We start from the raw sequence: 18,233 nt of genomic DNA on the forward strand, positions 1-18,233 counted from the left end.
GACTGTGATGCTTAATTATTTACCTGCATATTCACAGCTAAATATTCACAGATTACAGGGGGAGAGCATCAAGGAAAGATGAGGAAAAAAATTTGTGTTGCGTGTCTTATCAAAAGGTCCCACAGACATGGCCACCCCGGTACATCCGCAGAAAGCCAAGGCAGCTATTACGCCCATCCTCCCCCATCTGTCCCTCCATCCATCTCAATCCACCCTCCCCCCGCTTATCGCTGTCGAAGAAGCTCCCGTGTCAAGAGGAGGTGGACAAAAGCATTAAGGAAAAATGAAGGAATGGCAAGTCAAGGCTGCACAGCACATCATTAATGTATGAATACACATATATGCAATCATCCTAAATCACAGAGACTGAAATGAGAAAATTTCTGTGAAAACCATACCAACACCAGACTAAAACACCCAAATATATATTGTCCACTCACTCTCATCTTTTCTTTTCATTTGACCTTTTTCTCTCACGTTAAGTAAAGTCATAGGCATCTGCCATTTGCAATTCTTTTATTTCTCTTTTCTCTTAGTTTATTTAAAAAAGGAACAGTGTCAGTTAATAAATACACAAGGTATAAAAATGCCAGAATTAGCCAGGAAGTTATTTCTCATCTGTAGTTCCCTTGGCCAAAGCGTTACCACAAGGCTTCCTAAAAATAAATAAATAAATAAATACATTTTAAAAAATAAATTTAAAAAAACAGGCATACACTTACAACACTGCTTTTAACACACCAGCAAGAGTAAGAAAAACAAAGTAACAAAAAACAGAAATAAAAACTTAAAAAAAACAGGAGAAAAAAAATGTATTTCTTTGTTGTACAATATTTACATGGAACTGCATTATTTCCTGATGTAGATGCAAACATTTAATTTGGTTATGCCATTATTATTTTTTTTGCAAATAAAATTACTGCAAATGAATGTCCACTTATAAATGAGTTGGCTGTAACTGATTCATCAAGGAAACAATCAAGCAGATTTCCCAAAATAAGAACCCAAGTAATAACTTTAAATCATATTTCAACGTGTTCTTATTCCTAGGTCATCAAAAAATGATGCGCCATCGACATGTGATACTGATGTTGAGGGTCTCTATAAAATGCACCAGGCATTAACCCAAACATTTGCTGCATACATAGCAAGACAGTTTGCATATGAGAGACAGATAGGTGAATGGATCAAACAAACTCTGGATTTTCACCTGGGAGACTGTTGTTTGTATCCCATGTGTTAAAAGCAACGTAGTGTATGTGCAATATGTTATGGGAGTGACATATGTGATTTAATGTATGTCAACTGGCATTGCATGACGTTAGTTATAAGCGTACTTACTCAAACCCCAGCCATGATGATATCTTTCTAAACCTCACTGTGTCCTTAACAAGTATTATTTATGTTCAAAAACTGATTGTAAAAAAGACTGTATGCATGTAACAAGCAGAAACTGTTTTTTTTCCTGTGAAAACTAAATGTATTTTGAAAAGACAAAATATATGCAACAAGTGCTAACTGTCACACCATCCCTGAACATCCAAAAGCGAAGAAGAATGATACCTTGCACGTCATATTTTGATGTTTAGGTCCACTGGCAAAGCGACAATATTTGATGAGTTGGGATCAGACTTTGCTGGTTTCACCCAGGAGAAAACAGGGGTCTCTTAGCATCTCTCAAAGAGTGCTGTCACTGTCACATGCTGAGGGGCAAGAGGACGCGTATATTTAATGAATTGGTATAAGAACGTGCTGCTGGTTCTGAGGATGTCTGGACTTAACGTAAGCAATGAAAAGGGGATTGGTAAACACCCAGACCTGGGCCCTGGACTGTGCCAAAAGCCTGCCTCAGTAAGGGGTCGGGGAAGAACACCTTAAATTTGAAAAAAATTGAGGGTTTTTTTGGCATTATGATGTTATTTTGTAGTTATGAAAGTTTTGTGTTTTGGCCGCCCCTAATGTCTCAAAATGGTACAGGGCCTTCTATGTTTCTCTGTTTTGTCATTTATCATTATGTCATGTTAATTTGCTGTATTTTGCATTCAGTTCTGATTTGTTGACCTATTTCAGAGCATTTTTTTAGCCAGTATTTGCTTTCAATTAAACTTTTATGTAATTTCCTGTAAAAATAAAAACACACTGTTTCAAAATCTAAAACCTGAGTCCTATCTACTTGCTCCCTTACACCTGTCCATCCACACCCAGTGAGATGTTGAAGATTTGCCAATTTATTCAAAAGTAAGCCTGGTGTCAAGTGCAGTTCTGTCATTAATCCCAGGCAGCGACAATTCAAAAACAAACTCTATTATGTAGCAACTCATCAACATTAGATCTGTCGTCTCTTTCAACCCTTTGTGACACTTTATCTATTAAATATAAAGAAAACAGAAAGCTAGATTTTGGTTTGATGTTCTTTGAAGTTTGAACTCTTCACTCACCCCTTTTTCTGTGCTCTCCAAAAAGGTCTCATATAAATGATTTCCTTTTATTGTTTGTCACTTACTCAACTTAAATGCCCATTTTCAGTCTGTCACCTGTATCTCTGCAGCAGTGTGTGTGCAGCCTGAGGCTGGCCTGCAGGTTTCAGGTGCTTGGAAGCACAGGACTGCTGCAGCTCTGTATAAGCAATGTTAAAGGAGCTTTAGAGCTTCCACATTACTGGGGAAGAAACAGGTTGAGACTGCGGAGAGAAACACAAGTAAACAAGAATGCATCTGGAGGACAAATGTCGTGCGATAGAAGAATCTGGTTGTGCCTCTGAGGAGCTGTGTGATGTTCAGAGGAGGATCACAGCGGCCCCTGACATCTAAAGGCAGCGTCGATGATTCCCGAGAGTCCTAGAACTGCTCCAGATCACGAGGCAGATCCTGATGATGGTGGCAGGGGGGAGGATGGTCGAAATGAATGGATACATGTAGCTGTGATGTTGGATTTGGATGCATTTCAGAAAAGCACACCATATGCACTTGTCACTGAGTGGATAATCCCGAGATATGCGGGATCAAGGTTAATCTGTCGTTAAAAAAGAAATGGACTCAGAACATATCAAGATGCAATATCTCTTGCTCAGCATGTTTGGGTTTTTTGCCAACGCAGCATATTTGGTTGAAGGGCGAAAGTCATGATGACTTACTTGAGAGTCCACATGTAAAGCCCAGATGGATATTTTTTCCCCGTACAGTATATCCTCCCTCACCTTTTTTTCACAGCTTTTCTTTTGCATGACAGAGAGTGGACCTTTGTAAGGATCATCTATCATTACATGAGATTACCATTTCTTTGCATGCTGGGATCTCTTCGGATTACCGGGAGATTACTTCATATTTTTAAACCCCCCCATGCCAGATCTGCCTTTATCTTTTCCATCCGGCAGTTTTTGGTAAGACGCTGAATCTCCACAGTCCTGCTTCTCAGAGAATTCCTTTCCACATCCTCAGCATTATTGAAAACCTGCGATTTCTGTGCATCCCTCTTTATTCCAATGATTTCAGAGAACCCCCAGCTACTTTAGAAAGACCAGATTCATATTATATATGAAGTTTTACATTTTTTATACCGATTAACCAAACAAGCTTTAAAATTCTCTCTAGACTCAAATGCTGTGGCTTGTTTTGTGTCCCTAAGGCTTTGGATGAGATACAGTCACCGTGCTGTGTAGGAAAAAACACATCATTAACAATGCAGTGAGCTGTAATGGCCAAATGCGAAGGTCATGTTCTGATGACAACGTCATTATAGAGTCAACATATTACATGGATGATAAGGAGGATAAAAATGATGCATGATAATCCTGTCGCCAAGAAAAAGGATAATATATAACATGCTACTTTGAGCAATTCTAGCGTTGTATTTGAGCTAATGTTCCTATGAAGGTGATTGATTAGCATGTTATATCCCTGGTAAAAAAATATAAATAATGAACTGACATACAAAAGCTATGTCTTTAAGCTAAGAAATAGCATCCACATAACCTTAAGTGAGGGTTAAAGACGTGTAGGTGAGGACATGTGTTGGTCTCTGTACAGGTACGATGGCACAGAGAAACCTTACTCCAGTTGGGTTTAGGTCCAACAAATGGTGCAAATTTTAACTAAATTTTCAAAAAATTTGTCAAATGAAAATACAAATAAATGTGATTTTCCATCCACTGACAACAACTGGAGCTTGCAGTGACATTTATCAATACATAAACTTTTATACTTCCTCAAGCTTGATGGAGATATTTTGGACATTTTTAGAGAATTTGGCATTTCCACTCAGCTTTGTTTTTTGTGCAAAAGGAAAAATGCACATAAAATGAGTAGACAGCAAAGCTTTGTCAACAAAGTTTCTCCCAGTCACTGCATCCAGTTGCTGCTATTCAAAAAATAGTTAACTGAAGCTAAAACTTTTTTATGCATAAATGTCTGTTTATGTCCACATCAACATGTAGGTTCATTCCAAAACTTCAAAGGTGTTTGTTGCAATTTTTGACTTTGTACAGAGCCAGCTTTTTCCCCTTGCCTTTATGCTAAGCTAGGCTAACTCCTTAATTAGAGAAATGAGACAAGTTTGGAGACAAGATGTGGTAGCTTCTCTAAAACTACAAATAGTTGTTTTGCTGATTAGTACATGTTAAGTGAGATATAATTTATAAATCAGCTGTAGAGTTACAAAAAGGTGGCAAAGCCAGTTGTTTCCCTCTGCCTCAAGTCCTTATGCTAAGCTAAGCTAAACATGACCTCCACTGGAGTCCAGACATGCGCAGACAAGAAATGTTAACTCTATTAAAATTCCTGTTTTTCTGTTTGTGTACAAGTGAAAAAAGGAAAAGCTTCAATGTAGGCCTATTAATCAGCTTTAGAGTTACAGGCTAATAAAGTGGTGAGGCTTTTCTGTTTGCTACTGGCTCTGTTTTGTAAAATATTTTAGCCATGCCCTGACTCTGGCTCTGCACTAAATGCAAAGCAATGACACTGAAATGTTCTCATCTCTGTACAAAACAAATAAGCATATTTCCCAAAAAAAGTATTTATCTTAAAATGCACCGTTCAACATTGTTTTAACCATCTCTGCTTGCTCCCCCCACCCCCCCCCGTTAGCATCTCTCTTTCCTGACAGCCTGTCATCCCCCGCAGATATATCTGGTTTCAGCATTCACTGACCTCTACAGTTACAGCACTCCCCATCTGAGAAATGATATGGATGTGACTGGTGGAGTGTGTTCACCAGCAATGCTACAAAATTGGTGGGTATTGTCAGAATCACTTTGGAAGTCGACTTGCTATTATCTGGCGCCAGAAAAGGTTCGTCACCTTGAGGAAAGGTGAAAGGAAAAGTTCACTTAATGGAATTTTACCATTAGATGAATGGATTTGGAGGTGTTTTTTTTTGGTCTTATATTCTCACTCTGGTTAATCAGAAGTCTTTGCTTCTCCTGTGTCTACTTACTGGAGAGAGGAGAGGGCATCTTGACACTTTATTGCCAGTGAGGATGCTACAGTAAATGTTAAATGTCTCTGGATCGATAGCGTTGCCCATAGCCCTGCACTGTACCAGGTCTCTCACACTGCTCTGCTCATTAGACATGTGTCTGACCTATAGGCTTACACCAACTCTCTGGCAGCGGATAGAGATACCTGTAAACCTGCTCTCAGCACACACACACACACACACACACACACACACTATTCTGCAGCTCATCAATCCAATTCTAAAAGTGTACAACCAGGACTTTCCTAAATACAATGCAATAAGACAATCAATCAAAATTTAAAGGGCATTGAGTGTATTTTTTTAGTGTGATATTATAGACAAACTCATATAACTGACAAAATGGCTTCATTGCCAAACCTTTTAATAACCGCAGCCTGTGTCATATAACAGGTGAGAGCAGAGAGCAGCAGCACCATCTGCTGGAGACACCACTCATATCAGAAAATGTGCCTTAACAAGTGAAGAAATGGAAAAAATAATGGAAATAAGGAGAATATCTGTGTCCTAATATTGCAATATATGTGCGTAGTTACATAAATGAAAGATGCCACCATTTCTTGATCATTCACAAGGAATTTAGTCAGACTAAGGGTTGTTTCAAATAGGAAAAAGTGCACCAAATAATTGAAAGAAGACATGACTTTGAAGGAATTTGCAAAGAATCTTCAGCAATTAGAGCCCCTCTTGAAATTTTACTTCTTGGTGAAGAAGGGGTACTTTTTCCTAAAGGAGACAAGGCACTAATTTTGGAGTAGACATGGACTGTCTGAGAGGATTTCAATCCATTAGGGATAAGTGATATTTTCATTTTAACAGGCTGGAGGTGTGCTGCATGAACAGCAGCAGCCCAGATGACAGGAAGTAAGAAGATTTTACTTCAAAATGATGTCAGCAACATGACATCCGGTTCTCAGAACAGGTGGAGGGATCTGGTTGGTAAAGTGGAAAATCACAGCATGCAATTTTGAATAGTGCAACACTGATTTGTAGTCTGCAGTATTAGTATTAGGATTGTGAATGACATATTTAGATACACTGACAATTGCAGAAGTACCGTGACTTTACATTTAAAGGAAGCCATATTTAAAGTAGTTCAAATGCGATTGTGCACTTGACAAACATCAGTTTGTCACAGTGAGAATTGTTTTTTGTATTTTGTTTGGAGTCGTGCACCTGAAACAGTTGGAGATTGGAAGTTGGAGATTTCAATTAGGAAATGCAGATATCTGTCTTTGACTGAAATACAGCATTGATGTCAATATATCTCTGCCTGTACTGTACTGATTTTGACCTTTTTTTGGCCATAGTAACTCTGTGGCACTGTGGGTGCTTATCTATCTGCAAGTTCACCACCGTGATCCAAACGAAAATATATCAGCAGCTACTGGATGGATTGCCATTCGTGTCATCCACAGGATCAATTGTGATGAGTCCAAACACCAGTAGACGTTTAATCTGGCACCATCATCAGAACAAAATTTTAATTTAACTTTGGTTTAGGACCAAATATGTGCAAGACTTATGATATTCCTACAGCCGAGTCACCAGAATAAATGTTGGTAATGTATGTTTCTGCAAGCCACTATCTCATCACATTTTTGTGAAGCAGATATATTGCAACTTCATGTTTCTTTACATTTTATCAACATTGTGGTTAACATTTGGTTAGGTTTAGACACAAAGACTACTTGGTCATGGTATGGGCAATGGCGTTATAGCTTAAAAATTCTTTTTGTGGCACTATGCCTTCTGAAAAAAATGCTATGGGTCTTCAAAACACAGCCCATTCTCATTCTGAAATCATCGCATATCATTGCTTTTGCAGTACTTTTGGCATGAGGTCCTGACGCCCAAAGCCACCTTTTTTGTCTGCTTGCTCCCCTGCTGGGAGGCTTCAGGTTGAAATGCTGCCAGTGACATGATAGAAGGCGTGTGAGGGCGCCTATAGGGTGATTGGACGGGCAGTGGATGGATCGCTCAAACCTGGACTTTTATGCATTTTTAACTTCCCGTCTGAATATGATGGGGTTTTTTTCTACAGATTACAATGTGCCTCTTTTGCCTAATCCTAACCATCTCTGCCAGCATGTGCTTTTGCTGACATCCTGGCATTGGTTGCCATGTGCTTTAGTTGCCTAAACATAACCACATGTGTACCATGATGTTAACACATAATCCCACATGCTTGTGTTAACATCATGGTAGTGGCATTCCGGAACAGCAGCAGACACAGAAAGATATTAAGAACATAATATGTAGACGTAGAGGTCCAATGCAGAGTGGTAATGTGACGCCTTGGGATGATAGTGTGTTAAACGTTCATGTTGGGTCACCAAAAAGCAGCATTGACTAGCTAAAAAACAACTGTTTTTGATGTTTGTTTTGATGTTTTGACCGAACATCGGTCTGCAACTTAGCAGACATCTCGCCATACGGGTCACGCCATCCACAGTTTTGTGTCTTCCTCCAAAATGTATCGTGTGGTTTGTAACAACATAAAAATTTTACATTGTGTAGCAGTCGAAATAAAGGAAGCCAAACACATAATGACCATATACTAGAGTTGGCCAAAATGGTAGATTTCTGGCCAGTAACTGTCTAATTCTTGGTCTTCACACTCAAACTTCTCTCATTAGCATCATTGCAGCTTCAAGTTTGAAGTTTTAAAGCTCCTTCTTTGGAGTATGGTTTGATATTCAAATGACAAGACTGACTGACTGAGAGGAAGTGAGTTTGGAAAGCCCCAAATCAGTTACTGGTATTGATTTACAGCCCTGTCTTACCCCGTTATGGTCACTCTGTGTTATGGAGCAGTGGCTTGAATAAAAAGGGGTCTAGTCTTCACTGTCTGCTGGTCAATAATAAAACACTACACTTGTTCTTGGAACTTTGTGCCAGGGTGTTATCAGAATGTCCTTTCACAGAAAAAGATCTACAAACAAACTGCACGAATGTGATTGCGGGGAAAGATCTGTGGCTGTTTGTAGCGTCTTTTACTCTTCCGGATAAAAACAAAAAACAAGACATCATTGGAATACTGGAAGTCCGGTTCTGTTGTATCTGTGCTGCTTTATCTTTCTGATATTTAGGTGTGAAATCCTGCACATCAGCATCACGGGAGATAATGAGACCATGTGAGATCTTATTACCTTCCAGCACCGACAGTTTGGTGCAGCAATAATTACTCCCACTGGCGGCTTGCTTATTGACGACGCCTGCCCAAAGTATCACTCTGGGACTAATGGTTTCCCTCCTTCACAAGGCAAACAATGGAATGAACACCGCTTCAATCAACTCAGAGTGATGGATTTAATGACAAAATCATTTTCCATCCACTTTATGGGCGAGGAGGAGCGACACATGCAGAATAAGATAGGTCTCGCAGGGGGATGTTTTGCGCTCGAGCCGAGCTGTAAACAAGAGCGCTGCTTTTATTTGCTGTGATTTCATTGCATTTGATGATAAGTGAATGTGACCAACCAATTGTTGTTAACTCGCAGCAAATGAAATGCATTACTATGTGCGAGCTGGGCTCCCTCATCAGTTTTCGGAGTGATGTCTTTAGGGTCAGGGTGGAAAAATGAGCTCTATTGATTTCAGGGAAGGGAGAAAAAGGAGGAAAAAGCAAGTGGAGGGAGTCCAACTAGCCTCTGTTGGATCATGAGTTCAACATGCAGTGACAAATGGGCGGCGGAATGAGAAAGAACACCCTGAAATCAAATTGAGTATGGATTGTTGGGGCCTAGATTTATAGCTCAGGGGTATCCCAAACCTGGAAGTCATAAATTGATGCAGTTGAAATGGGCCGTCAGCGGGGGATTGCTGCTATGATTCGTTTACTGCGCGTGTCACCGACGGACAATACAAATGGCAAGTCATTGTTGTCCCACAACAGGGCTCGTTAATAGAATATACACAGACAGAAGTTAAAGGCCGTGACAAATCTGCCTCCGCGGGCCCTGAGGCTCAGGGAGGCAGCAAACTGCCACAAACCTGCACACGAAACAAGCACCACTCGGGGACACTGACAGTGACAGGGAGACAGCCTGGGTGGGACCACTACTAGTCTGCAGGTACAGCACTGACAGTCTGTATTGGTCTGTTAGGAACTATTAGGTAACAGACCGTCAGGTTTTTATAAGATAGATTTGATAATGTTTGGGTAATTACCTACAGTATCTGGTGCTGAACTGATACAATACACATAAAATATAGAATATTAAGTTTGTCTTATTTTTACCTTCTTGGTTTTAAAGGACAGCAGGGCCGTAATTACCTATTAAAAAGTTGGCCCCAGACCCAACTCTCAACTACTCACTTTTTTTTCTTAATTCAACAAAACTGACCAACATTTTAGAGTATTTTCAAACAAAAATCATATATCTGCAGTTCTCGAAGTTTCAGTGACTGAGTGCCATTTTTGAGAGCCAGAATGTAGTTAAGGGCTGCACAGAAAAGTAAAAACACTGACTTATTTTAACCCGCAACTTAAAAAAGAAATGACCCAAAGAAATGTGCCAAACATTTGTTAAAAAAAAAGCAACCCACCTCCCAAAAAAGTTGAGAAAAAAAAACCTCAAAAAAGTTTTTAAAAATATAAATGATTTTGTAACATATTTTCAAATATATAATTATGATTATTTTAGCTTTTTGAACATTTTTCCCTTGCATTAACAAAAAAAACATCAAATCTACTAATTTCTTGCATTTTTTAAAAAAAATTCTTGCAAAGTACTTGATTGCTTTTTTCTTTTGTTTTCAAAAGAAATCTAACCTATCTGCTTAGAGTTTGAAGGTTTAAATACTTGTGAAGGGGTCTATAAGCAGTACAAGAAAAGTGATTAATTAATGAAAGGTTAATGGCATACTATGCTACTACTACACTATACTATGTTTTATGACATTTTTAATGGCTTAATACTTTACATTTTTCAACTTTTTCTGAGATAATATGGGCTACTATTACTTTTATGCCATTTTAATGACATGCTATGACACTAAATGCCATTTTTAATGACATACTATTCAGTAATTTATTGTTACATTCTTTATGACATACTATACTTTGACTTTGTGATATATGACATGTTGCACCCCACCCCTGGGCAGCCCTGTAGGGCAAAAAAACAGTCCATCACTGACCCAAAATAATTACACAAGACACTTTTTTGTGATCAAATTTTAAGTGTCTGTGCAGATTATAATTATTAATCATATACATAGTCACATCTCATCTATGTTACCATATGTTTTACAAAAACATGCAAATAAGACAAGGCAGAGAGGCAGCAGTCCTAACACCAGAAGCCCTGCTGCTGAAACAGGAGGAGGAAAGCAGCTCTTTCCCAGACTAGCTGCACCTCTCCAAGCAGTGCACCTCGTTAGGTAATGCAGCACACCTGGACACAGCTGCACGAGTGAAAAGAGCACACATGGCTTATACTATGACTTTTCATGAGATTCTTATTGGCATACTATAACTTTATGACATTTTTAATGACAGACTATAGTATGACTTTGTGGCATTTTTTATGACAGACTATAGTATGTTGTTATATACTGCAGAGCAGGTGGATCCACATGCCGCAAACATCTCAAGCTGATCTTAATTGCAGGTTGGAAACAACAAACAGCACATAACATAACCAAATCAAGGATCTAACAAAGACTGAAGTGAAAACCAGGACTTATAGGATGTACAAACTAGACTGATGAGGGGATGAAGTGCAGGTGGAGAAAAAGGGAGGAGAAGCTCATTAAAGGGGAATAAGGTGATGAGACAGAAGAACAGGCAGGGAGCTGATTGGTGGAGAGAAACTGAGGAGCAGGAAGGACTAATGAGGCTGATGCAGGACAGCTGTGTGGATGAGTAAGCGAGGGAGAGGCAGCACAGAAACACAGGAGGGGAAAATATAGTAAACGGAAACTTAAAAACCAAGAAAACACAGTTATTTTAATTCTAAGATAATCAAGTGAAAACAAATACAGACAAACTAATAAAGGCAACTTCATTGAATTATAAACATACACTCAGTCCTTTCTTCCAAAAAGTATGAAGAAATCAGGACACAGACTATGACCATAAACTATAACTTTTTGTGATATTTTACTGACTGAAGATACTATGACTATTTATGGCATTTTAAAGGCATACTACTCTATGAGATACTAAACTATGATTTTTTGGTGACACTTAATGACATGCTATACTATCAATTTTGTGTAAAAATCTGATTACTGACCATATAATTTCTTTGAGTGTGATATAATCTTCATTTTTCTTATATTCAACAAATCCAACACAAAGAGAAATAACAATATTGCCTGTGCTTCTTGATGTAGCTCATACGTCTGTGCAGTCAAGCTCCACTGTTGACTGACATGTTCCAATATTGAGATGAACTTCAGTTTGTTCTGAGCTGACCCCACATAAGCTGTCCAGCTGCCAGAAATACTCACCAGAGTGCTAAATGTGTATTAATCCATGACTGAAAATAGTTCCTGACAAATGCAACATTACCTCCTATTTTGAGTAACATTAAAAACTGCAGTGTCCAGGCGTCTTAGTTCTCTTTTAATAGTTAAATAGTTGAATAGTCTTGAGTAAGATCCAAAGGGCTTTGGGCTGAGAACTATAGACAGAATGAAAAGCTGGACAGTATTGACAGATGGACAAATACATTATTGTTTTCTTTTATAGACAAAAACCAGCCTTGTCCGAAATGTTGTCTCAAAAGGTATTCTACTCAGATTAAGAAAAAAAAAAGAAAGAAAGAAAATTGGAATAACTCCAATCATATTACCTAATGGCTTGCTTTTTTTCCTTATAATACAAAAAAATAGGAATCATTATGTCTTCCTCTGATAGTATTTACGTGTATAATTCCCTTTCCCAAACTTGGGTTAATTCTTTCTTCTTTTTTTTGTATGTGATGAAGCTTCCAACTGAATCCAAATAGATCAACACAATTATATGATTGGACAGGTTAAAAACCAAATCTGCAGTTCATTTAACTCATCATCATCATCTGCGCCAGCATTGTCCACTATAACTGTTCATTGTATTTTAAAATTACTTGTGCGCATGAGTATAAATGCTGTTACAAAATACTGGGTGATAATATGCTGTGGATCTGTTAGGTGACTCAAGTTTTGTGATTACAGCTGAGCCATATCTGTCCAAATATTAAGACGTTGGGATGCTGTTAAAAGCTGTAGAAGAAACTTGTCGACTGACCTGAGATTTTTTTTCTTAATCAAGGTGGCTGATAAATTCAGTGATTACCCATCAGAGCACCGGGTCCCTTTAAAGTGCTGCAGGGATGACATGTTTTTTGAAAGCAGACGCAGAGGTTAGCCTGGTTCCCTCGGCAAAAGCCAATGGGATTCTTTCTTTTAGATTGTTGCGGCAAAGAAAAGTTTCATGATTTCTGAGGTTTGAATGCAATTGCTGCAAGTAAAAAGCTGATGTTAGGAAATAGGCTAAAGTACAGAGTTGGTCCAAAGAATTACCTTCAGACAGAAAAATCAGTGTTTTGGCTCTAAATTCTGCTAACTTCTTCAAACAGCTATGAAATTTGCAACCCGTTCTTGTTTAAAAGTCTATTATGGTTTACTTAAAGCATATGTTGACATACGTTTTAGTCCCTTCTTTCTGGTTAAATAAAAAATAAATAATAAATGAATGTCAGTTAAATTGAATGTTTTCTTTACATTAGAAATTGTGTTTTTATACGACATATTTAGTATGCTTTTATTTTTACCCAGTCCAAGGAAGTATTAATCATGTTCCTTTGTTTTTCAAAATAGTGTTTTCACTGTCTGAGACCATAAATATTTATTCAAACACAAACAAGATCTATATTCAAAAGGAACAATTTTATTGTAACATCATATATGTTATAATAATACTATGCTCTATATATATTTATATATTTATATTTGTATTTATATTTTTACATAGAACACAAGCTACTAAGGAATACATACAGTACAGTCAGCAACATAGAAAAATATCAGAGTAGTATTGGCACGGATGAAGTAGTATTTACTGAACTTTACAGGTTCTACATTCAGCAAAAAGAAGTGCAGGATGAAATAAATACATGTTTGTCACAGTGAAGTCAAACAGTTGTTTTTTTTTTTTTCCTTTTTTACATTCAGTTCAAACACATGAAGCAGACAATGATAACACATATTCACACACACGCCCTCCTCCACACACACACACACACACACATAAACAGGACTCTCAGTAAAGGGCAATCAAATACAAAAAAGGTTCAAGTCAGCTAGTTTTGAAGGTTGACAGCACTTGCAAGGATCTATTGGATTTATGGATCACCTCTGAATTCACTCTCAGTCGTGGCAACGACATAAATGTACAGTTAACACTCTCTGAGACACATTTAGTCATACAAAACAAAACACGTAAAGAATAGCGCAATACAAACACAATTCTTTTGGATCTAATACCTTCAAGACGTGCACAGCTATCCATCCCATGAAACAATTCCAAAACCTGTATTTGCCCTTGAGGGGGCCAATCTCAACACCACAAACACTTTCTCCCTCCATCGATTCTTGCTGACCCCTTTGGGTAAACACACAGGGCCCTAAACGCAAACAAGTTAAAGCCTCATCCATATACAGTGTGTGCTTGTGTTGTAGGGGGTGGAGAAATGATGAATGATGCATGGCAGCTCCCTCAGATTGCTTACGCAGCTTTGCTTAGTGGCTTTTTGAGAACGATCTCTGCGTCCTGAAGGAGCCCATTTGATTAGAGTCAATCACAGTGACACTCTGCTTACTGTGCAGCGCCACGGCAACAGCTTGGAGAACAAAAAAGAAGGAGCACTTTGCGATGTCATCCTTTGTACTCTTTGAAGACAGTACAATGGTTGAGCGCCAGAGACGGACAGCCATGGTCAGTTTTTACATTAATTGCAGGATGCAGCCTTCACATTTAAAGAGTGCATGTAAAAACTAAAAAAAAAAATGAAAAAAAACACATAGCTGTTTGGATTTTTTAAAGCTAGTGGAGGTTGATTCAAGGTTGACAATAAAGTGCACTTGACATCCAACCAGTGCAAAGGTTAAATATAGCTTTCTGTATGTACATGACTACATATACAGTGGACGCGCAGCCATCGCTGGATATGGGACGTCGGTGGCGACACAATGATAACAGTTCTCTCATGTCAAAATGTAAACGTCATTTGATGGACAGCTCAGTGATGAGAAAACAGTCCTCACCCAGCGTGCTGCAAAACGACATCTCTTGTGTCACACTTGAATGTGACAGCAAAGGTTGTGCAGGAAAAAATCACACATATGTTTGATTTAGCTGATGAGATGCTCAAAATATGTCATCTTATGCGTTCAGGGACAGTGTGTGCTACGGCGATGCTCTTCCCTGCTACCATCATGCATCATGTTGATGTCGGTTTATAGAAAATGACGGAATCTTGGCAGCGGGTCCGTGTTATGCAAAATTATCCAGTTTTCCAGAAAACAAAAGCAATGACACCCTGGTTTAAGCCATTTAAAAAAATAATGAGTGCCTTATGAAACCTATCCTTGTGTGGACCATTTTTAATCTACAATTTAAAATGGCTCATTAAGAAAGTGATGGTCATTAGACCATAAGATTGTACTGTATACTCATGGATAATGAGTTTCTCTCACATTATACATACAGTAGATTTGCTGTTAATTATATCAGTAAGCCTGTTTTCTGTCTCCCTGTCAGATTTAAGAAACAAAATCTAAATACGTCATTAACCTAAACTGTGTTATGGTGGGAATTTGAATGCTGTAGATTTGCTTTAATACTGTTAGTCTTAGTTAAAGAATTGGCAATTGCTAAAATTCACCCCCGAACAGCAATTGTCCAATCATGTCTTGGCAACCTGACTATATATGTCAAGCTTTAGATTATGTAGAAGACAGAAGTCCTTCCTCTTCTGTTGTCCCCCATTGGACCATATTTTGGACTGAGCAAAATCAGGAGCACCTTTTCTCTACCTGGAGCTAAATCATGGATGCACTGTTTCAACATTTCCTTTAAATTTTTTTGTAATAATTTGCCACCAGTGTTTAAATGATCATGTGCTGTGCAAGTCTAAAAGCTTGACAGGCACAGCAGCATCAGTAACTAAGGTGGTCAAGGCTTGGCAAATGATCAGTAACAAATTAATTTAGTCAATCAACCTTTCAATCAATCAGTGCACACAATAAATAAAAACTAAAAGCTACCACAGCAGGTAGAGCCATCTGGAATCAAAGAAACTATACTTATACTTAACTCATCAGAGTCAGACTGAACTGATGTACAGTTTAACATACTTTGAAAATAAATGTGTGAAATATTCCATAAATTAAATTATAGGGGTGTATGGAGTCACACTCTTGCCGCCGTTTTACACTTTGATAGATTCAAAGACAACATCACACAAAAGATCACATTCAGATGAACGACTTACACTGTGGATACACAAGCAGATAAAAAAATTAAACAAAACATTTGTTTTTGTAGAAAGGAACATTTATGTTTTGTACAACAAAATACTTGTACAATCAACGGGATAAATGCTGCCAATCTCTTCTCGCTTCGGCTCTAAGGATAATCCAAGACTATCATCGGTCTACCCCCTTAAATAAGACTTCAATCAAGCAGCCATACTGAAGGCTTTAAACCAACTCTAAAGGGAAAGTAGTTAAATGCTCTCAACCACAATTAGCATCTGTTAGTGTTCTGGCTGACTCAAGTTAATAATAAGGCCATAAAACATCTACAATCAATCCTGTGACAGATGTCAGATGTTTTGTTTTGCATGGCTACACGTCAAACTCAGACGTCTGAGTTAGCATTTTCAACAGTCACAATACACTGATCTTTTTGTAACAGCTGCTAACAACCCTAACAAATTGGATATACAGGCCTTGCCTCTTGGATATCAGGATTATATACACTGAATATACTGTACAAAGTGAAGATAAGGACCTTATCGCTCAAAGTGGCTCCATCAGTCACCGACAGGAAGTGTTCAGCAAGTCTGCAGTACTAGCACCTTTACTTGAAGTAGTTGAGCCCTGCCACAAGGAAGAACTTCTCCAGGAAGAGCTCAGAGTCCAAGACAGCGATGTGGGCGGCGCGGCCGATCAGGGTGTTTGCTGTGTTGGGCAGAGCGTGGAACACGTTCTGGCGGATCAGCCGGCACTCTTTAGCCTCCACGAGTGGCTGCAGGAGGTTGTTGATCATCTCAGTGTACACAGGCCCTTCAGTGCAGAAATTAAGAAAGTTACGGTGAGTCATTTTTGGAGTTTTCTGTTGTCTGGCACATATAGCCGTACAAAAATACAACTTTGTATGCATCATTTTTGGGTAGCAGATTAAAACAACAAGAGATAATTATGGGTAGATTTTTCTACCTTCAGACAGAGCCAGGACAGCTGTTTCCAGTTTTTAAACTAAGCTAAGGTAACCAACTGCTGGCTGTATCATATAAGCCTTGAAAAAAAGCAAAGTGCTTTTTTTAGAAGCAGTGTGTAGGTGTAGGATCACACCAATCGTGTTTAGTTGGACTTAACGTTAGCCTATGTAACTTTTGCTGAACAACTCATCTATCTGAAGCTTGCTAACATTAGCTAACCTAGCTGGAGATGGCTTATTGTTCTTACAGCCCTTAATTCTGAAGCCTCAGTAGTCTGAAAAAGGTCCCATGGCGATAGCATTTTTATGACGGTCTGTTGTGAAAAAACAGTGCCATTTTTTTTAACTGATGTCAGAAGTACATGGTTATCATTTATGCAGAATGATTAGACCTGGTTCCCCATCATTGCCATCATTGGTTGGGTTGATTGGGTTGGGGCATAAAGAGTTCGACTGGTTGAGTAGGGTTGGTCATTGCTTTGCAAATTGTTGGAAGGTTTGATGATGTCATTCTGAATACTAAATAATAATTTGCGTCTTTGTGGGAGAATGTAGCGAATTTTCAGAAAAATGGCCTTTTTGTTTTCAGCATGTATGTTATCATTAGCGTTTACTGAAAGTCCCTAGGGTTTGCACTGAGTTGATCTGCTTTTATAGTTTGCATCTTGTGTCTGTTCATATACTTTTTAATGATATTGCATCATGTATCTTTTATTAACTATTAACTGCATGTTTTTTTTATCTCAATATATGACATCATTGTAAATAAGCCCAGCCCTCTGGGATTCTCTCAAGGTTAAATATAGGTAATATTAATAATAATAAACAGTTGTGATTAGCATGACCCCTCTGAAGTCTGCCTGAAATCTGTCCTGACCAGACACATCTGCCAAAGCAATAAAACATGAGCTCGCAGATTCATCTGGTTCCCTGGGGCTAAAAAATATTGAAAAATATTGTAAATATTGAAGGAGAGGAGAAGAGAATCCAATAGAGCATGAAGACATGCACTTCTGACCTGTGGTCCTGTCCTTAAGAGCAGTTTTGCACATCTCTATTCTGGCCGAGTGGAAGGGAACATAACGGTCTTGTGGAGACGCCACCAATACCACGTTCTTGAAGAACTGGAGCCCTAAAAGGACACAACACACACAAGTAAATGAGACTGCAGAGGGTGTGTGTGTGTGTGTGTGTGTGTGTTTGAGAGAGAGAGGTGGAGAGAGAGGAAGACACAGGAAAGGAGTGAATTGGTTGTAAAACGCAAAGTACAATCACAAAGTACAATGACAGGCTTGATACGATAAAACTGTGGGTTTTTTTTTTT

The 18,233-nt window shown here is 38.5% G+C and overlaps 1 protein-coding gene across 1 annotated transcript in view; it reads right to left on the reverse strand.

The window, feature by feature from the left end:
• Positions 1-13,505: 13,505 nt before the first annotated feature.
• fam135b (family with sequence similarity 135 member B) overlaps positions 13,506-18,233 on the reverse strand; it is a 64,460-nt gene continuing 59,732 nt past the window's right edge. Inside the window, exons 19-20 of the mRNA XM_042507153.2 lie at positions 17,928-18,041; positions 13,506-16,755 (exon numbers count right to left, since the gene is read on the reverse strand). Coding sequence (XP_042363087.2) covers positions 16,550-16,755; positions 17,928-18,041 — 320 coding nt within the window. The 3' untranslated portion in view covers positions 13,506-16,549. The remainder of the gene's footprint in view (positions 16,756-17,927; positions 18,042-18,233) is intronic.

This window comes from Plectropomus leopardus, chromosome 17 (genome assembly GCF_026936395.1).
Source record: "Plectropomus leopardus strain MGB_pleo_1.0 chromosome 17, ASM2693639v1, whole genome shotgun sequence".
Classification (NCBI taxonomy): domain Eukaryota; kingdom Metazoa; phylum Chordata; class Actinopteri; order Perciformes; family Serranidae; genus Plectropomus; species Plectropomus leopardus.